This window comes from Chlorocebus sabaeus, chromosome 12 (genome assembly GCF_047675955.1).
Source record: "Chlorocebus sabaeus isolate Y175 chromosome 12, mChlSab1.0.hap1, whole genome shotgun sequence".
Taxonomy (NCBI): domain Eukaryota; kingdom Metazoa; phylum Chordata; class Mammalia; order Primates; family Cercopithecidae; genus Chlorocebus; species Chlorocebus sabaeus.
The window spans coordinates 25,673,987-25,688,957 of record NC_132915.1 but is presented as its reverse complement, the minus strand read 5'-3'; the positions used below and the strand labels follow the sequence as shown (position 1 = coordinate 25,688,957).

At 42.1% G+C, this 14,971-nt stretch overlaps 2 protein-coding genes across 8 annotated transcripts in view; one reads left to right on the top strand and one right to left on the bottom strand.

Moving 5' to 3' along the window:
• The window catches only part of ABHD17B (abhydrolase domain containing 17B, depalmitoylase), a 48,189-nt gene extending 41,064 nt beyond the window's left edge, over positions 1-7,125 (bottom strand). For all 4 annotated transcript variants that reach the window (XM_037998485.2, XM_037998486.2, XM_037998482.2 and 1 more), the window contains exon 1: positions 6,520-7,125. The gene's annotated coding sequence lies outside the window, so the exon portion shown is untranslated. The remainder of the gene's footprint in view (positions 1-6,519) is intronic.
• Positions 7,126-7,256: 131 nt separating this feature from the next.
• The window catches only part of C12H9orf85 (chromosome 12 C9orf85 homolog), a 73,224-nt gene continuing 65,509 nt past the window's right edge, over positions 7,257-14,971 (top strand). Inside the window, exon 1 of one of the 4 annotated variants that reach the window (XM_073021523.1) lies at positions 7,257-7,705. In XM_073021523.1, coding sequence (XP_072877624.1) covers positions 7,604-7,705 — 102 coding nt within the window. In that variant the 5' untranslated portion in view covers positions 7,257-7,603. The remainder of the gene's footprint in view (positions 7,706-14,971) is intronic. The other 3 variants (XM_037998489.2, XM_037998488.2, XM_007969486.3) reach the window with 3 other exon arrangements.

Below are 14,971 nucleotides of genomic sequence, written 5' to 3'. Positions count from 1 at the left end.
ACCCATCTCTATGTTTTCTTTTATTCCAAAGCAGTTATCACTTTCTAATACTTTATTTTATTTGTTGTGCATATTATCAGTGGCCTTCTGGTAGGTGATAAGCTCCAGGAAGTTAGGGATCTTTGCTTGTTTTGCTCATAGATGTCATTCCCCTACTCCCATCCCCAGAATAGTGACTGGTACCCAGTGGACACTGGCCCAATTTTCCTTTCCCGTTTTTCAGCTTTAGCTGTACGCAAGAACTTGTTTAATCCTTCTCACTTTTAATTACTAGGAAAACAAAGAAGTTTGACCCTATATCTGAGACAAATTTATATTCAAGTAACATTTAAATTTAGCCTGAAATTCTATTCTGTTAAAAAAAAAAAAAAAGGTAGGGTCATTAGTATCATTTTAAAAATCCTAGCCATAATAAAAAGTGATGAAAAGACATGTCAAGCAAACTCTGAAATGTGGAAGATGCAGATGAGGATCAATGATCAGTATTTAAGAGTGTCTACTCGCATTTGATGATGCTGTAGTGGCTAAATGTGAGACACAGATGAAACATAAGAATCAGAGTACACTAAAGTAGTAATTGCTAAACCTTAGGGATTTCAAAAAACAGGTAAAGTAAAAAAGAGAAAAGTTGGAATGAAAGAGATGTCAAATTTTAATTTTGCAACAAAGGGATGTTAAGAACTAAAAACAATTACTATCACTGTAATTTCATCAGAACATCTTATCATAAAAAATTACCTAATTTCAGAATAAAGGGCAGTTATTTTTATTAAGTCAATTTAGATCCATGAGCACCTCATTATATAAAAACAGTTCAACATGAATTTAAGATCTAAATGTGAAAACTCTTAAAAGATGCTCTGAAAGAATTTTTATAACTCCAGGATAGAGAAGGCTTTAAAAAGAATAATACATTTGATAATAAAATTAAAACAACTTCTAGTCATTAAAAGACAACGTATTTAAGTGAAAATGCATGCTAAAGAGTGGAAGATGATTTTTTTTTTTTTTTTTTTTTTTTTTGAGATGGAATCTGGTTCTGTCCCCCAGGATGGAGTGTGGTGGCACGACCTCGGCTCACCGCAACCTCTGCTTCCCGGGTTCAAGCGATTCTCCTGTCTCAGCCTCCTGAGTAGCTGGGATTACAGGAGCCCACCACTACACCCGGTTAATTTTTGGTATTTTTAGTAGGGATGGGGTTTCACCACGTTGACCAGGCTGGAAGATATTTTTAATGCCTACCAAATATTATTACAAAGAATACATTTAAAAAAGATGCAAATAAAAACTACAATGAGGTACCATTTCATACTCTTCAGAATGGCAAAAATTAATCAAATATTACTACTAATATTTTTGTACCTTCTAAAATATCTGGAATGCAAACAAGAAGACCCTCTCTCATGCATTATGGACTGGAAGGTGTACTTTGTAGAGAAAACTGACAGTTATCTAATAAAGTTGAAGACATTTATACCCTGTGGTCTAGCAATCTACTGCCAGATTTATAAACCAGGGCAATCTTTTTCAATGACAGCTTTTGGCTGCTACATTGAATGAGGGGCACTACTAAACACAGGCCAGGAATGCGAGGCACTTTTCTTGCACAAAGAAAGTGCTGCTCAGATTGGGTGCGGTGGCTCACACCTGTAATCCCAGCACTTTTGGGAGGCAGGAAGCGGGGTGCGGTGCCACAGTAGGCAGATCACTTGAGCTCAGTTCAAGACCCGCCTGGCCAACATGGTGAAACCCTCGTCTGTACAAAAAAATTACAAAAATTAGATGGGTGTGGTGGCACATGCCTGTAGTCCCAGCTACTCGAGAAGCCGAGGTGGGAGGATTGTTTGAGTTTGCGGGGGTCGAGGGTTCAGTGGGCAGTGATCATGCCACTACACTCCAGCCTGGGGTGACAGAGTGAGAATCTGTCTCAAAATAAAAATAAATAAATAAATAAATAGTGCTGCTCCGTGCCTCATGACTTGAATATTCTGTTGGACATTCATAGAGGGGAACAGAAAGAGGAAAAAAAAATCCACTAATGCCAGATAATTCTAAAGAGGATTTTAATAAATTAAAAGTTTATTTGTATAGTTTTAATGAAGATGAAGATTTGTTATGAGTGCAACCATTGTGTAAAGAGGTAAGATTGCACTTTTATTTCTGTTTAAACTTTTCTGAGGATAGTTTGTCATTTCAGAAAATCATTTTCCACCAACGACAGTTCCAGGATTGGTACTTGAATGGCTAACTCAACATACCTGTCATAATCTGTAGCTGTTGTATTGATGGAGACACCACCCACTGGTACAAAGCGTCTAATTACTACTATTTCTTTTAGCAGCGCTTCTTATATTTCAGTGGGCACATACATCACCTGGGACTCTTGATAAAATACAGCATCTGGTCAGGCACAGTGGCTGATGTCTATAATCCCAATGTCCTAGTGCTTTGGGATACTGAGGAGGGAGGATCACTTGAGGCCAGGAGTTCAAGATCAGCCTAGGCAATATAGCAAGACCCTGTCTCTGTAAAAAATGTATACCTGTAGTCCCAGATACTCAGGAGGCTGAAGTGGGAGGATCCCTTGAGCCCAGGGGTTTGAGGTTACAGTGAGTTGTATGACTCCAGAGATGCTGTCTCTTACATTATTTAAAAACAAAACAAACAAACAAACAAACAAAAACAGCATTTGCATCAGTAGGTTCAAGTCTGACGCTCTGCATTTCCAACAAGCTCCCAAGTGATTCAGATGTTGCTGGTCCAGTCTTACACCTGGTAGCTAATCTTGAATGTAGTCTTCAGCTCAAGCATTTACAAAGTGAAACACACATTACTTTATTACAAATTTTTCTTATTTTATTAAAGCCATTGCTTTCTTTAAAGTATGAATATAGATTATTATGAAGTTCATTTTAGGATAGTATTGAAGGAACTATAAAATATTTTCTATGAACATGGGATGTAGTTAGGGTCAAGAACCACTGCCCTAGAAGTCTTACACAACAGATACCTAACATACACAGGAATATTCCTTATAGCACTGTTTAATAGCAAACAAGTGGAAACAACAAAAATGACCATCAACAGAAACCTGACATAGTTATATAACACAGCACATACCACCTAACAGTAAAAGTAAATAAACTAGAGCAACCTGAATAAACATAGATAAATCTTGGCCAAGTTGTGTGAAGAAAGCAAGCTAAAGAAAGATATCTGTATTTAAATAGTCTTAAGACAATCAAAATAAAACGATATACATAATGTTCATAGGATAAAGGTACGTAGTTAAGTATAAACATGTGGATATAGGAAGGATGCATGTCAACTTTGGGTTACTGGTTAGATGTGGGGGGAAAGGGGAATAGCATTTAAGACAGATATAGCATACCAAGGACACTTCATTATTTTTGTTTTTTGTTTGTTTGTTTGTTTGTTATCCTCAGAAAGAGTTTTGCTCTTGTTGCCCAGGCTGGAGTGCAATGGTGCGATCTTGGCTCGCCACAACTTCTGCCTCCTGGGTTCTAGCAATTCTCCTGCCTCAGCCTCCCGAGTAGCTGGGATTACAGGCACCCGCCACCACACCCGGCTAATTTTGTATTTTTAGTAGAGACGGGGTTTCTTCATGTTGGTCAGGCTGGTCTCGAACTCCCGACCTCAGGTGATCTGCCCGCCTCGGCCTCCCAAAATACTGGGATTACAAGCACGAGCCACCGAGCCCGGCCGGACACTTCGTTTTAATTGGTAGTTTTGTTTAACTGGGTGATGAGTACATGGATATTCATTATATTGTATGGCACCAACATTTATATTGCTGTTAGTTCTCATTTCACTAGGACAAAACTCTTAGGCATGAAAAGGTGTTTGGAAAACACTGCTCCAAAGCAAAGGATTCAGGACTAGAGAAGACCTAGGTTCAAGCCTCAATTTTATCTCTTACTAATTGCTTAGCTTTAGGCAATCGAAATAATTAACTTATCTGGGCTTTATTTATTTCATCTGTGAAAATTCCACAAACGGTCAGGTGCGGTGGCTCACACCTGTAAACCCAGCACTTTGGGAGGCCAAGGCGGGTGGATCACCTGAGGTCAGGAGTTCAAGACCAGACTGGCCAGCGTGGTAAAACCCCGTCTCTACTAAAAATACCAAAATTAGCCGGGTGTGGTGGCGGGTGCCTGTAATCCCAGCTACTAGGGAGGCTAAGGCAGGAGAATCATTTGAACCCAGGAAGCAGACGTTGCAGAGAGCCGAGATCACGCCATTGCACTCCAGCCTGGGCAACAAGAGCAAAACTCCGTCTCAAAAAAAAAAAAAAGCCACAAACTCACTTTCTCTCTCCAACTCGACAGGCAAATGGGGCAATGTATGTGAGAAATTTTAAACAGTAGGAAGGGTAGGAGTAATTTTCAGAATTAAGAGCAAAACTTTGGATAAATTAGAAGTAAAATCTACCAGTAAATAAACCAACCAATAAAATATACTCTATTTTCTCGTCATCACTGCTTCTAAAGATCTTAACACCAATCTTAATATGGAAGAAATTTTAATTCTTAAATAATGGCATAGGGACAGTCATTCTCCCTATCTTTATGCTGACTGTTCATCAAAGGACTGAAATTCACAATATCAAAACAAAATAAGAGCACTGCATTAAAAAGTATTCTCATTTAACATATATCAACGGTCACATAACCAGAGTAACTGTTGCCTATATGGTTCTCACTGCCCTTTTTTATAAAGTGAGCAGGTGGCACATTTTATTAGCCCTATATTACAGATGGAGAAAACTGACTCAGATGTGGGATAGCATGCCTGGAGTTGTAGACCAATTCAGTGAAACTTGGAACAGACACTAATTGCTTAATTCTTCTGTGTTCATTCAGCTACTAAAAACATTATTTTTTCATGATGTTTTTTGGTGATTTTGTTTGTCCCAGGAAACAGAAAATTCTTTGTCAGCAGTCATTTCATAAGCATTTCAAAATGGGCAAAGATACTTAAGGAAACAAGCTACTCATCAACTAGAGTACTGCACACTAAGGGACAAAATTAAAACTGCCTAGCCTGCTAAAAATCTAATCCTGTCCTTGCCAATTAACCTTATTAATATAGAGTAGGAGAAAAGAGAGGTCAAAATATAGGTGAAGGTGCCATTCATTTCCTTCTGGATTTCAAATGATATGGCAATTACTGCACAACAGAGATTTTTACCTCTGCTCTTCCCTAAGTAACACGACCCCTATTCTCCAAATAAAAACTTTCCAACAAGTTGGGCAGTCTCAAATTAGAATACTAGCAATCATGAGAATTTTCAAAATTCTGGCTATCATTAGATGTCACCCAACTGAAATTCATGCTATAAACATATGTAGGGAAACTATGGAAAAAAGTTCATTTTAATGTAAATTTCCCTGTTAATCTAAACAGATTAACGTTATTACAACATGTATCTGACTTTATACTCCGACTCATGAGGTATTATAGTTTCATATGTTGGCACAGGATCTACAAAGATTTATTAGAGACATAAAAAAATTCCAATGAATCATCTGTGGATCAAGCACCATATATCACAAAAAGTATTAAGCAAGAACACATTTCATAAACAGCGAAATTTAAAGGTCACCCTCTCTGTATTCCGTTATTCATCCTTTTGCTTACCAAATCTACCTCACCCTGACTTAAAGCGTCATTTACAGAAAATTCTCTTCTGGCATTGGCAGAAATCTCACCGAGGATCAAAGATCTGAACTTTTTTTTTTTTTAAACAAAAACCCCAGGTTAAATACACTCTTTCCTTTACGAAAGACCCCACACACTACAACCTAACACAGTACAATATAACTTTGCTTCGGGGTTAAAAAAACATCCCAAACAAAACCTTTAAATTTTCCAATTCAAAAACGATTCCTGATAAGCCTACCTTAGAGTTCGAAAACAGGTAAGATTAAAGTCCAACCATCTAAAGAAAAAGAACCCTACGACAGCCCCACCGGAATACACAAATCGCCAAGCCCCGTGCAGATTCAATCTAAAATCGCGCCTGACAGAGCTATAAGGACATTCAGGAGAAAGCTTTTAGGCACCCGCGAATCTCTCAGTGCGCCAGGGAGGGGAATGGGAACCTGACCCCATCTTTTCATCCACTGAGAGAAAAGCAAAGGAAATGAAATGGAACCCTTCTCTTCTGCGACGAGGACCACAGACCTTCTTAGAGCGTCGGTCGGTCCTCCCTCCCCCGCCCCCTGACTCCGGCCGCTCCACGGACCGCAGGGACTGTCCTACCGCTCCCCTTCACGCAACCACCAGAGAATCTTCTCAAAATCACAGACCCGATCAGGAGTGGCTTCCCCGCCTTTCCCCTGCGCCGAGAGGGATCCCGGTCGCCAACAACAAAGACGCTTCCCGCTCCCCTCCCCCCGCCGGCCCGGGCTCGTCCCTCCCGCGCTGCGGCTCCCGGCCTAGCGCCCCCTCCCCGAGCCGGGCTGCGGCGTCCCCAAGCCCCGAGGCCGCACGCACCTGCACCTGAGCGGCCCGGGCCGAAGCACCGGGCAGAAGTGGTAGGGAGAGAACCGCAGCCGACGCGCTGAGCTCCACAAAGCGAGATCCGCGCTCCGGGCGCCGTCGGACTCTCTCCGCCTGCAGACGGGCCAGGCAGACTAGCGGGGACCAGGGCTGCAGCCCCCGGCGCCGGGACGAAGAAGGACGGTGGCGCCCGAGGGGCCCCGCTCGCGCTCCCGAGTCTCGCCTCGCGCCGGCCCTGTTCCTCCACAAGAGCTCGCGTTCTGCTGACTAACGGCCCCGGTGCGGGGCGCTGGAGCGGCCGCAGCTGCCGTCGGCTGCTCTCGGGCCTCAAGTCCCGCGCGGCCGTGGTCGCAGCCGCCGCCGCCACCGCCTCCCTTTCTGGCACCGCAGACACCACCCAGACCCGGCCAGGTCTTCCTTCTCTTTAATCCTGCTTTCTTTGCTCCTCCTCAGCCTGCCAGGCGCGGGACTCGCTCCGGTAGCGGGAGGGAGACTGGAGGGGAACCGAGGGAACGACCACAATCCTCACTGAGCCAGGAGTTGGCCACTGACTAGAGGAAGGTGCCAAAGCTGACCCCGGCTACAGCCTGCGAGCGGGCGGGGGGAGAGACGGAGCCCAGCCTCGCCTCATTTCCACCAATCACAGGCCGCCCAGCAGGGTCGGAGGCGCTCTGGGCTCCAGGAGAGGCTGAGCTCGCTCGGCAGGAGGCGGGGATTGCGGAAAAGAAGAACCAATAGGAGCAAAGGTTCCCCGCCCCTTTGCCTTGATGGACTACCACATTCGGGCCAATGGGGGAATTCTCATTTCGAAGAAAGCGGGACTTGAGAAAGAAGCTGCGCGTAGCAGGAGGGGTCGGGGCTGCGCCGCGTGGAGTGGCCTGGCCTAACAGCAGGGAGGGCAGAGCTATGCTCTTTGACCTCCCAGAAGAGTCACGTGGGCTGACCCGGAGCCGGGGCGGAAAGGGTGCATTAGTTTCTTCCGGGTCATTGACAGAAGCGTCAATTCCTGGGAGTAGTTCGTTGGCTTTCCCTTCATCCTTTTGCCTGCTCCCGGCGAGGGGTAGCTTTGATTTCGGCGATGAGCTCCCAGAAAGGCAACGTGGCTCGTTCCAGACCTCAGAAGCACCAGAATACGTTTAGCTTCAAAAATGACAAGTTCGATAAGAGTGTGCAGACCAAGGTAGGAACCTGCCTGTTGCACCGTCTCTGACTCCAGGAAGGAATGGTTCACTGGAGAGGGGAGAGAGGAAATGAGAGGAGTCGACTGGGGCGAGTGTGGACCGCAGCCCAGAGTTAGTCTTGGCTGCAGCGCAACTCTTTCTAAAATGTTATTCTCACGCCCTTTCTTTGACCTGGACATGTTGTCTCCTGGTAAATATTTGATGGTCAGCACACTTAACTAATTGCACAGAGTGAACAGGACCCTAATCAAATCTAAGGTGCAAATGGGGCAGTTACGTCGTTCAGCGTTCCCATCTGGATCACATTAGCAGAGGGAAACGAGGATTGTGGCATGGGTGTCTCTCTCAAACTTTACACCAAGTTTATTCAGCTACGATTTTTTTTTCCAAAAACCCCAAGCCCACAGGGGAAATGTGAATGATTAAGTGGTCTCAGGCAGTTCTTACTAGTATAGTGGGAAATTTCTGTTTTGCAACAATTGTTTTGAAGATAAAAATACTTGGTTAATGTAGAAATACTTGTTTTGCTGTTTATCTTTAGCAGGACTTCTGTAAACTGGAAAAAATTCAGACTAGATAGCCAGAGGACTTGGGTTGTATATAAGTACTAATGTGCAGGCTGGGCGCCGTGGCTTAAAGTGCTGTAATCCCAGCACTTTGGGAGTCCGAGACGGGTGGATCACCTGAGGTCAGGAGTTTGACGCCAACATGGCAAAATCCCGTCTCTACTAAAAATACAAAAACTAGCTGGGCGTGGTGGCGGGCGCCTGTAATCTCAGCACTTTGGGAGGCCGAGGTGGTGGGCGGATCACCTGAGATCAGGAGTTCGAGAACAACCTGGCCAACATGGCGAAACCCCGAATCTACTAAAAATACAAAAATTTGCCGGGCGCCGGTAATCCCAGCTACTTGGGAGGCTGAGGCAGGAGAATCGCTTGAACCCTGGAGGCGGTGGTTGCAGTCGCTTGAACCCTGGAGGCGGTGGTTGCAGTGAACTGAGATCACATCACTGTACTCCTGGGCGACAGAGCGAGACTCCGTCTCAAAAACCAAAAACAGCTACTAATTTGCTGTTTTGCTGTGAATCTCTCTCCCTGTCTCCATAGCTGTATGGAGAGAAAATCATTGACGACAGGGGCGTATTAGGGGCCAGCATCACTCAGGTAAACCTAATATTCACATAGGTTATGAAGCTCAAATTTACTAGATGTGTGGCTTGAGTGAGTTATATAATATTTAGTTTATCTGAGCCTTACTTTGGTCTCAAATGACAAAGTTATCAGGATTGTTGGGAGGCTAAACTATGTGATACACACAAATGGCCTAGGTCATAGTAAGTGTTCAATAAGTGATTAATTTCCCAACATTGATTGGGAAAGCAAAGTAATCTGTTTTTGGTAACCTGTGGTCTCCTTTCTTTTCCTTTTCTCTTTATTTCTTTGCTTATTCTACAAATATTTAATAAGCACCTTCCATGTGTAAGACTCTGTGTTCATAGGTATACTATGTTCAAAAGAGCTGACTCTGCCTTCACGGAGCTTATAGTTTCTAGGTGATATGGGCAAAAATTAAGCAGAAAGATAACCAATTATAAATATTGGTGAAGGGCAACACAGGTCAGTAAGGGAGAATAAGGAAGAATATTTTAAATTGAGTGCTTTCCTTTCCCCCACTTGGGTTGAGAGGTTTTTGAGAATGAAAACCTGAAGCAACATTTGGGAAGACTTTCCCAAGTTTGCTCCTGTTATCAATAGGTACACCAGAATACAAATAAAAAGCTGCACTATTCCAAATAGATGTCTGCCTCTTTTGTATTCTTACTGTAAGGTTGTGCACAAACATTTGCTTTTGATTGTTTTTCATGACTGTTTTCATAAAAAGCAGTTTTAACTATAGTGTAAGCTATTCCTAGGCTTCTCCTACTTGTACTTTTCATTGTGCATTTTGTTGGTGTTATCTAATAACTATGTCATTCTCATCCTAAATGTTTTCCTGGGTCTCAGGTTCAGTCACTAAGTTGCAATTGACCATTTTTATCTTTTTATCTTTAATTCCTTTCTCTCTTTTAAGTTATGAAAAAGTGTCATTTGTTAATCAGGAGGACCACCAGGCCACTTTGTTATTGAAGGTTCTGACAAAAACAACACAAAATATTTTACTGAGGAAAAATCATTAGGTTGATTGTTCATCTGTGTAATGAATAGCTAATAATTGTCTGTGATCATAACAGATTCTTGCATCTGCTATGAGTAGCCATCTAAAGCCAAGACTTTGTCAGAAGCATCTGACCCCAACTTCGTGCCTATTCTTTACACTGCAAAGCTATTTGATTTGGTGACATCTAACAAAGGAGTGATAAAAAATGCCCGTTCTCTGTAACTCCCCATAAAGCAAGCTTGTCCAACATATGGCGCAGGGCGGCTTTGAATGCAACCCAACACAAGTTCGTAAACTTTCTTAAAACATTACGAGTTTGTTGTTTTTTTGTTTGTTTGTTTGTTTTTATAGCTCATCAGTCGTCATTAGTGTTAGTGTATTTTATGTGTGACCCAAGACAGTTCTTCCAGTGTGGCCCAGAGAAGCCAAAAGATTGGACAGCCCTACCTTAAAGGATTGTAGTAACAATTGACTGCTTGTATTAAATACTTTGTGATTTGGTAAGGGTCCTACATGATAGTTTTCCTTTTCCTTCTCTGCCAAGCAGTTTGTTAGGACTTCACTGCAATTAGAAGTTGGATAATTACAGATGTTGTATTGGAAGTTTATATAGGTAAAGCACTCATTCTCAAAAGGACACAAATGATAGTTTTCTTCATATACTTGAATATACTCTAGAAAAGGAGAGTATATTCAAGTTTTGTGCCATTCCAAATGGCCAAACTTGGACCAGGGAGTCAAAGTAACAAAAATAGGTTTCAGCTCAATATAAGGAATTGTCTAACAGTGAAGGGGCTTGCGCCAGGATTTGTAACCTCCTCTTCCCTGGGGTTATTTAAAAGGGTCCCTATGGCCATTGGTCAGCAGTACCCTCAAATGACTTACGGAGATTGGGAGGGTCAGCAGTGGGAATAGGTTTAAATCTTTTCTAGTCATTTACTACTAAGATGTTGAGCGGATCAAGGCAGCCTTCTTTCCCATCCTGGAGAGGCAGTGATGTTCAACAAAAACAGCATTGGACTAAGAGAAAAGAGCCATTCCTTAGCCCCAGTTCTGTCATTTGTTTTGCTTGGTGATGTCAGGCAATTTACCTATAGCTTTTAATCTATGATACTGGGTTAATACTATCTCTTGTCTTACCTTTCTCTCAGGATTGCTACAGGGATCATTAGAAAAATAATAATTATTATTATTTTTATTTATTTATTTTGAAACATAGTCTCGCTCTCTCACCCAGGCTGGAGTGCAGTGGCGCGATCTTGGATCACTGCAACCTCCACCTCCCAGGTTCAAGTGATTCTCCTGCCTCAGCCTCCCGAGTAGCTGGGATTTCAGGGGCGCACCACTATGCCTGGCTAATTATTGTATTTTTAGTAGAGACGGGGTTTCACTGTGTTGGCCAGGTTGGTCTCAAACTCCTGACCTCAAGCAATCCGCCAGCCTCGGCCTCCCAAAGTGCTGGGATTACAGGCGTGAGCCACTGTACCTGGCTACAAAAATATTTTAAAGAAATAGGGATAAAAATATGAACTAAGAATAAAGCCTGTAATAATTTATGTGGACCTGCAGTTGATCAAAGCCTTAAAAATTTGATTAGAAAAGAAATGCATACTTGTTGAAGAATACTGAAACAATAGAGAAGTATATAAGGTACTGTATAAAAGTGAAAGTCTGTTCCCAGTTTTAGTCCTGTTCGGATGTAGTCACTGTTAACACTTTGATGTGTACATTTCTAGACATCTGTGTATGATGCAGTGTGTATGTAATAAAATACATGTTTTCCCTTCTCATTCAGTAAAGTGGATGTATCAGAACAGAAAGATTAAGCTCATTTTTAAAATGGCTGTGTAATATTATACAGCACAAATGTGGATTAGCTTATTTAAGCACTTTCCTATTAATAAACATTTGAGTTGTTTTTGGTTTTGCACTATGCCAAAAAGCCTGCAGTGCAATTCTGGTATTCATGTCTTTATTTCACATCTGTTATCTAGTACCAAACATTGTGCTAGATATTGGAGGTATAGGGTTGAGCAAAATAGTAGAGTCACAGTCTTAATTGAAGCTTGTGATTTGGTGGGAGAAGTGACAGGCATTAATCAAAAGTAATCCTAAGATAGATGCAAAATGATCCCATTTTACATATTGGGAAATTAGGGCTTAGAGGTAAATGACATGCCCAGAGTTACATAATTAGCACATGCCTCTTCATTGGTTGGATGGGGTCTGTGGGAGGACAATTCAAAGGGCAAGTAAATCAAAAGCCCTCCATGTGTATGTGTGATTTTAAAATATACATACTGTATTTTTGGGTGTAAAAGAAGCAGTGTGACACCAAATTAGGGTCAGAACAGAAATGAGTGCTGTTTATTGCCACTGATCCTAAACATTGCCTGTTTGAAATGTTCTAGGGAGAGTCTCTCCTCATAAGGTGTGGTCCCTGGAGTATCACATGCCAAAGATGTGGGCTGGTTGGGGTGGATCTCATCTCATCAGCCTGGGCTCTGTAGCAGAGGCTCCTTTTGCTGACTTACTGTGAAAGTAGATAGTAATTTAGTCCATTTTCTTGGCTTCTGATTTAGGCAGAAAGCTGTCAAGTTTAAGATTAGTTATGATTGCATTTATACAGCAGAACAGGATTCTGTGTTTACATACACCTTTATTCACAGTTGTCAAAAATGGGGAAAACCCATATCAACAGAATATATATAAGCAGATTGTGGTAGATGCATACAGTGGAATACTACTCTGCTATTTTAAAAAAAAGAACCACTGATATAAGCAAAGCAGATGAATCTTGGAAACATTAATGTGGAGAGAAAGAAACCAGATACAAAAGAGCATATTATGTGATTCCATCTATAGAGACCAGAAAAGCACAAGAAAACTTTCTGGAGTGGCGAGAGCAGTGAAGATTATAAGAGTAAATATATTAAAACTCATTAAATTGTACGTTTAAGGCCTGTGCATGACATTGATGTAAATTTTACCTCAGCCAAAAATAAGCCAAAACTAACAAACAAGAAGGCTGGGTGCAGTGGCTCATGACTGTAATGCCAGCACTTTGGGAGGCCAAGGCAGGCAGATGACTTGAGGTCAGGAGTTTGCAGTCAGCCTGGCCAACATGGTAAAACCTCATCTCTACTAAAAATACAAAAATTACGCCACCGGGCGTGATGGTGGGCGCCTGTAATCTCAGCTATTTGGGAGGCTGAGGCAGGAGAATCACTTGAACCCAGGAGGCAGAGGTTGCAGTGAGCTGAGATCATGCCACTGCACTCCAGCCTGGGCCACAGTAGGGGGAAAAAATAGGTATTACAGCCAAAGGACTGATGTACCACCTAGATGTTTTAAAGTTCTGTTTTTGTTTGCTTGCCTTTTGTTTTGGGAAAGTTGAAGGAACACTAATTATATTAGTCCTATTTTAAAAGACAACTATTTTATTCTCCAGAAATAAAACAAAAACAAGTTAACATTCTAACAGATATTGAGTATCTTAGCTAACCACAAGTCACAATAATTCTAATTGTCTTTTCATCTTTACCTTTTTGTAAGTCTTTATCTGCAAACTCTAGTCATGACGCTTAAGTTTGTCTCTCTGTGGAGCAGGGGTCGCCAACCCCCACATCAGTCCATGGCCTGTTAGGAACTGGGCCACACAGCAGGTGTTGAAGTGCAGGTGAGTGAGTGAAGCTTCATCTGTATTTACAGCCACTCCCCATCACTCACATTACCACCTGAGTTCTGCCTTCTGTCAGATCAGCTCTGGCATTAGATTCTCATAGGAGTGTGAACCCTATTGTGAACTGCACATGGGAGGGATTTAGGCGGTGTGCTCATTATGAGAATCTAATGCCTGATAATCTGTCACTGTTACCCATCACCCCCAGATGGGACCATCTAGTTGCAGGAAAACAAGCTTAGGGCTCCCGTTGATTCTACATTATGGTTAGTTGCATAATTATTTCGTTATATATTACAATGTAATAATAATAGAAATAAAGTGTACAATAAATGTGATGCACTTGAATCATCCCAAAGCCACCCTGATGCCCCACCCCCACCCTGGTCCATGAAAAAATTGTCTTCCACGAAACCCGTTTCTGGTGCCAAAAAGGTTGGGGACTGCTGCTGTTGAGTAAAGATGATCATTACAAAGTAGATTTTGTATATAAGGTACTGAGCCTGGATACTGATTTTTTTCTGGTTTCAGTTAAAGTTGTAATCCTCATTTAATGGGTTGTGATGCCTGACACTGTAAAATGAGTGAGTAAATTTTGCTGTGGGAAAAACCTTTCCTGTACTATTTGTCCAGGTAGCTTGGTATCAGCTGTTAAGGTCTTTGTCCTGTCTCCCCCTGCTCAGAGATGTTGAGCTTTAAGGAATTCCAGATTGGTTCATGTGATCCCTGGTGTGAGTAATTTTAGTGTGAGTGGTGAAGTGCCAGTCATGGGAATAAATGTTATTTCTCAGCCAATGGCTATCAGCAATTAAGGGTAGCCATGAAGTGGGTAGCCACTGAGCAAAGCAGTTGGCCAGACATCGAATCTACCATAGATCTGATTTGACCATCTCTGACATTCTGTAGATGATTCTGGTGTTATAGAGGTCACCCTCTTTTATCTTTCTCCAAATTGGGAAATATTCGTTGATATGTTTCCCAGTGCTATTCAGTGAGTTTATGTTAAATGTATTCCCTCCTCAGTTGATTTGTTTTAAATTTAACATTTTTTCAAGTGACAAGACATTGTGGTGTGCTAGGCATTATGATATTTATAATATTACACCTAGTAGTGCTAGTGAAGGTCTTTACTTTTCCTTTGTGCCTTTTTCAATGCTTTGAAGAACTGTAATCCATACTATTGTTTACCTTTTATTTTCTCTTCTCTCTTTCACACAACGTAATTTCATCTATGCTTGGGGATATTCCATATGCTTAGATTACCAAGTTGCTTCCACTTGAAGCTAATAAAGCATGTTTCTTTTTTTTTTTTTGAGACGAAGTCTCACTCTGTTGCCAGGCTGGAGTGCAGTGGCACAGTCTCGGCTCACTGCAATCTCCACCTCCCGGGTTCAAGCACTTCTCCTGCCTCAGCCTTCTGAGTAGC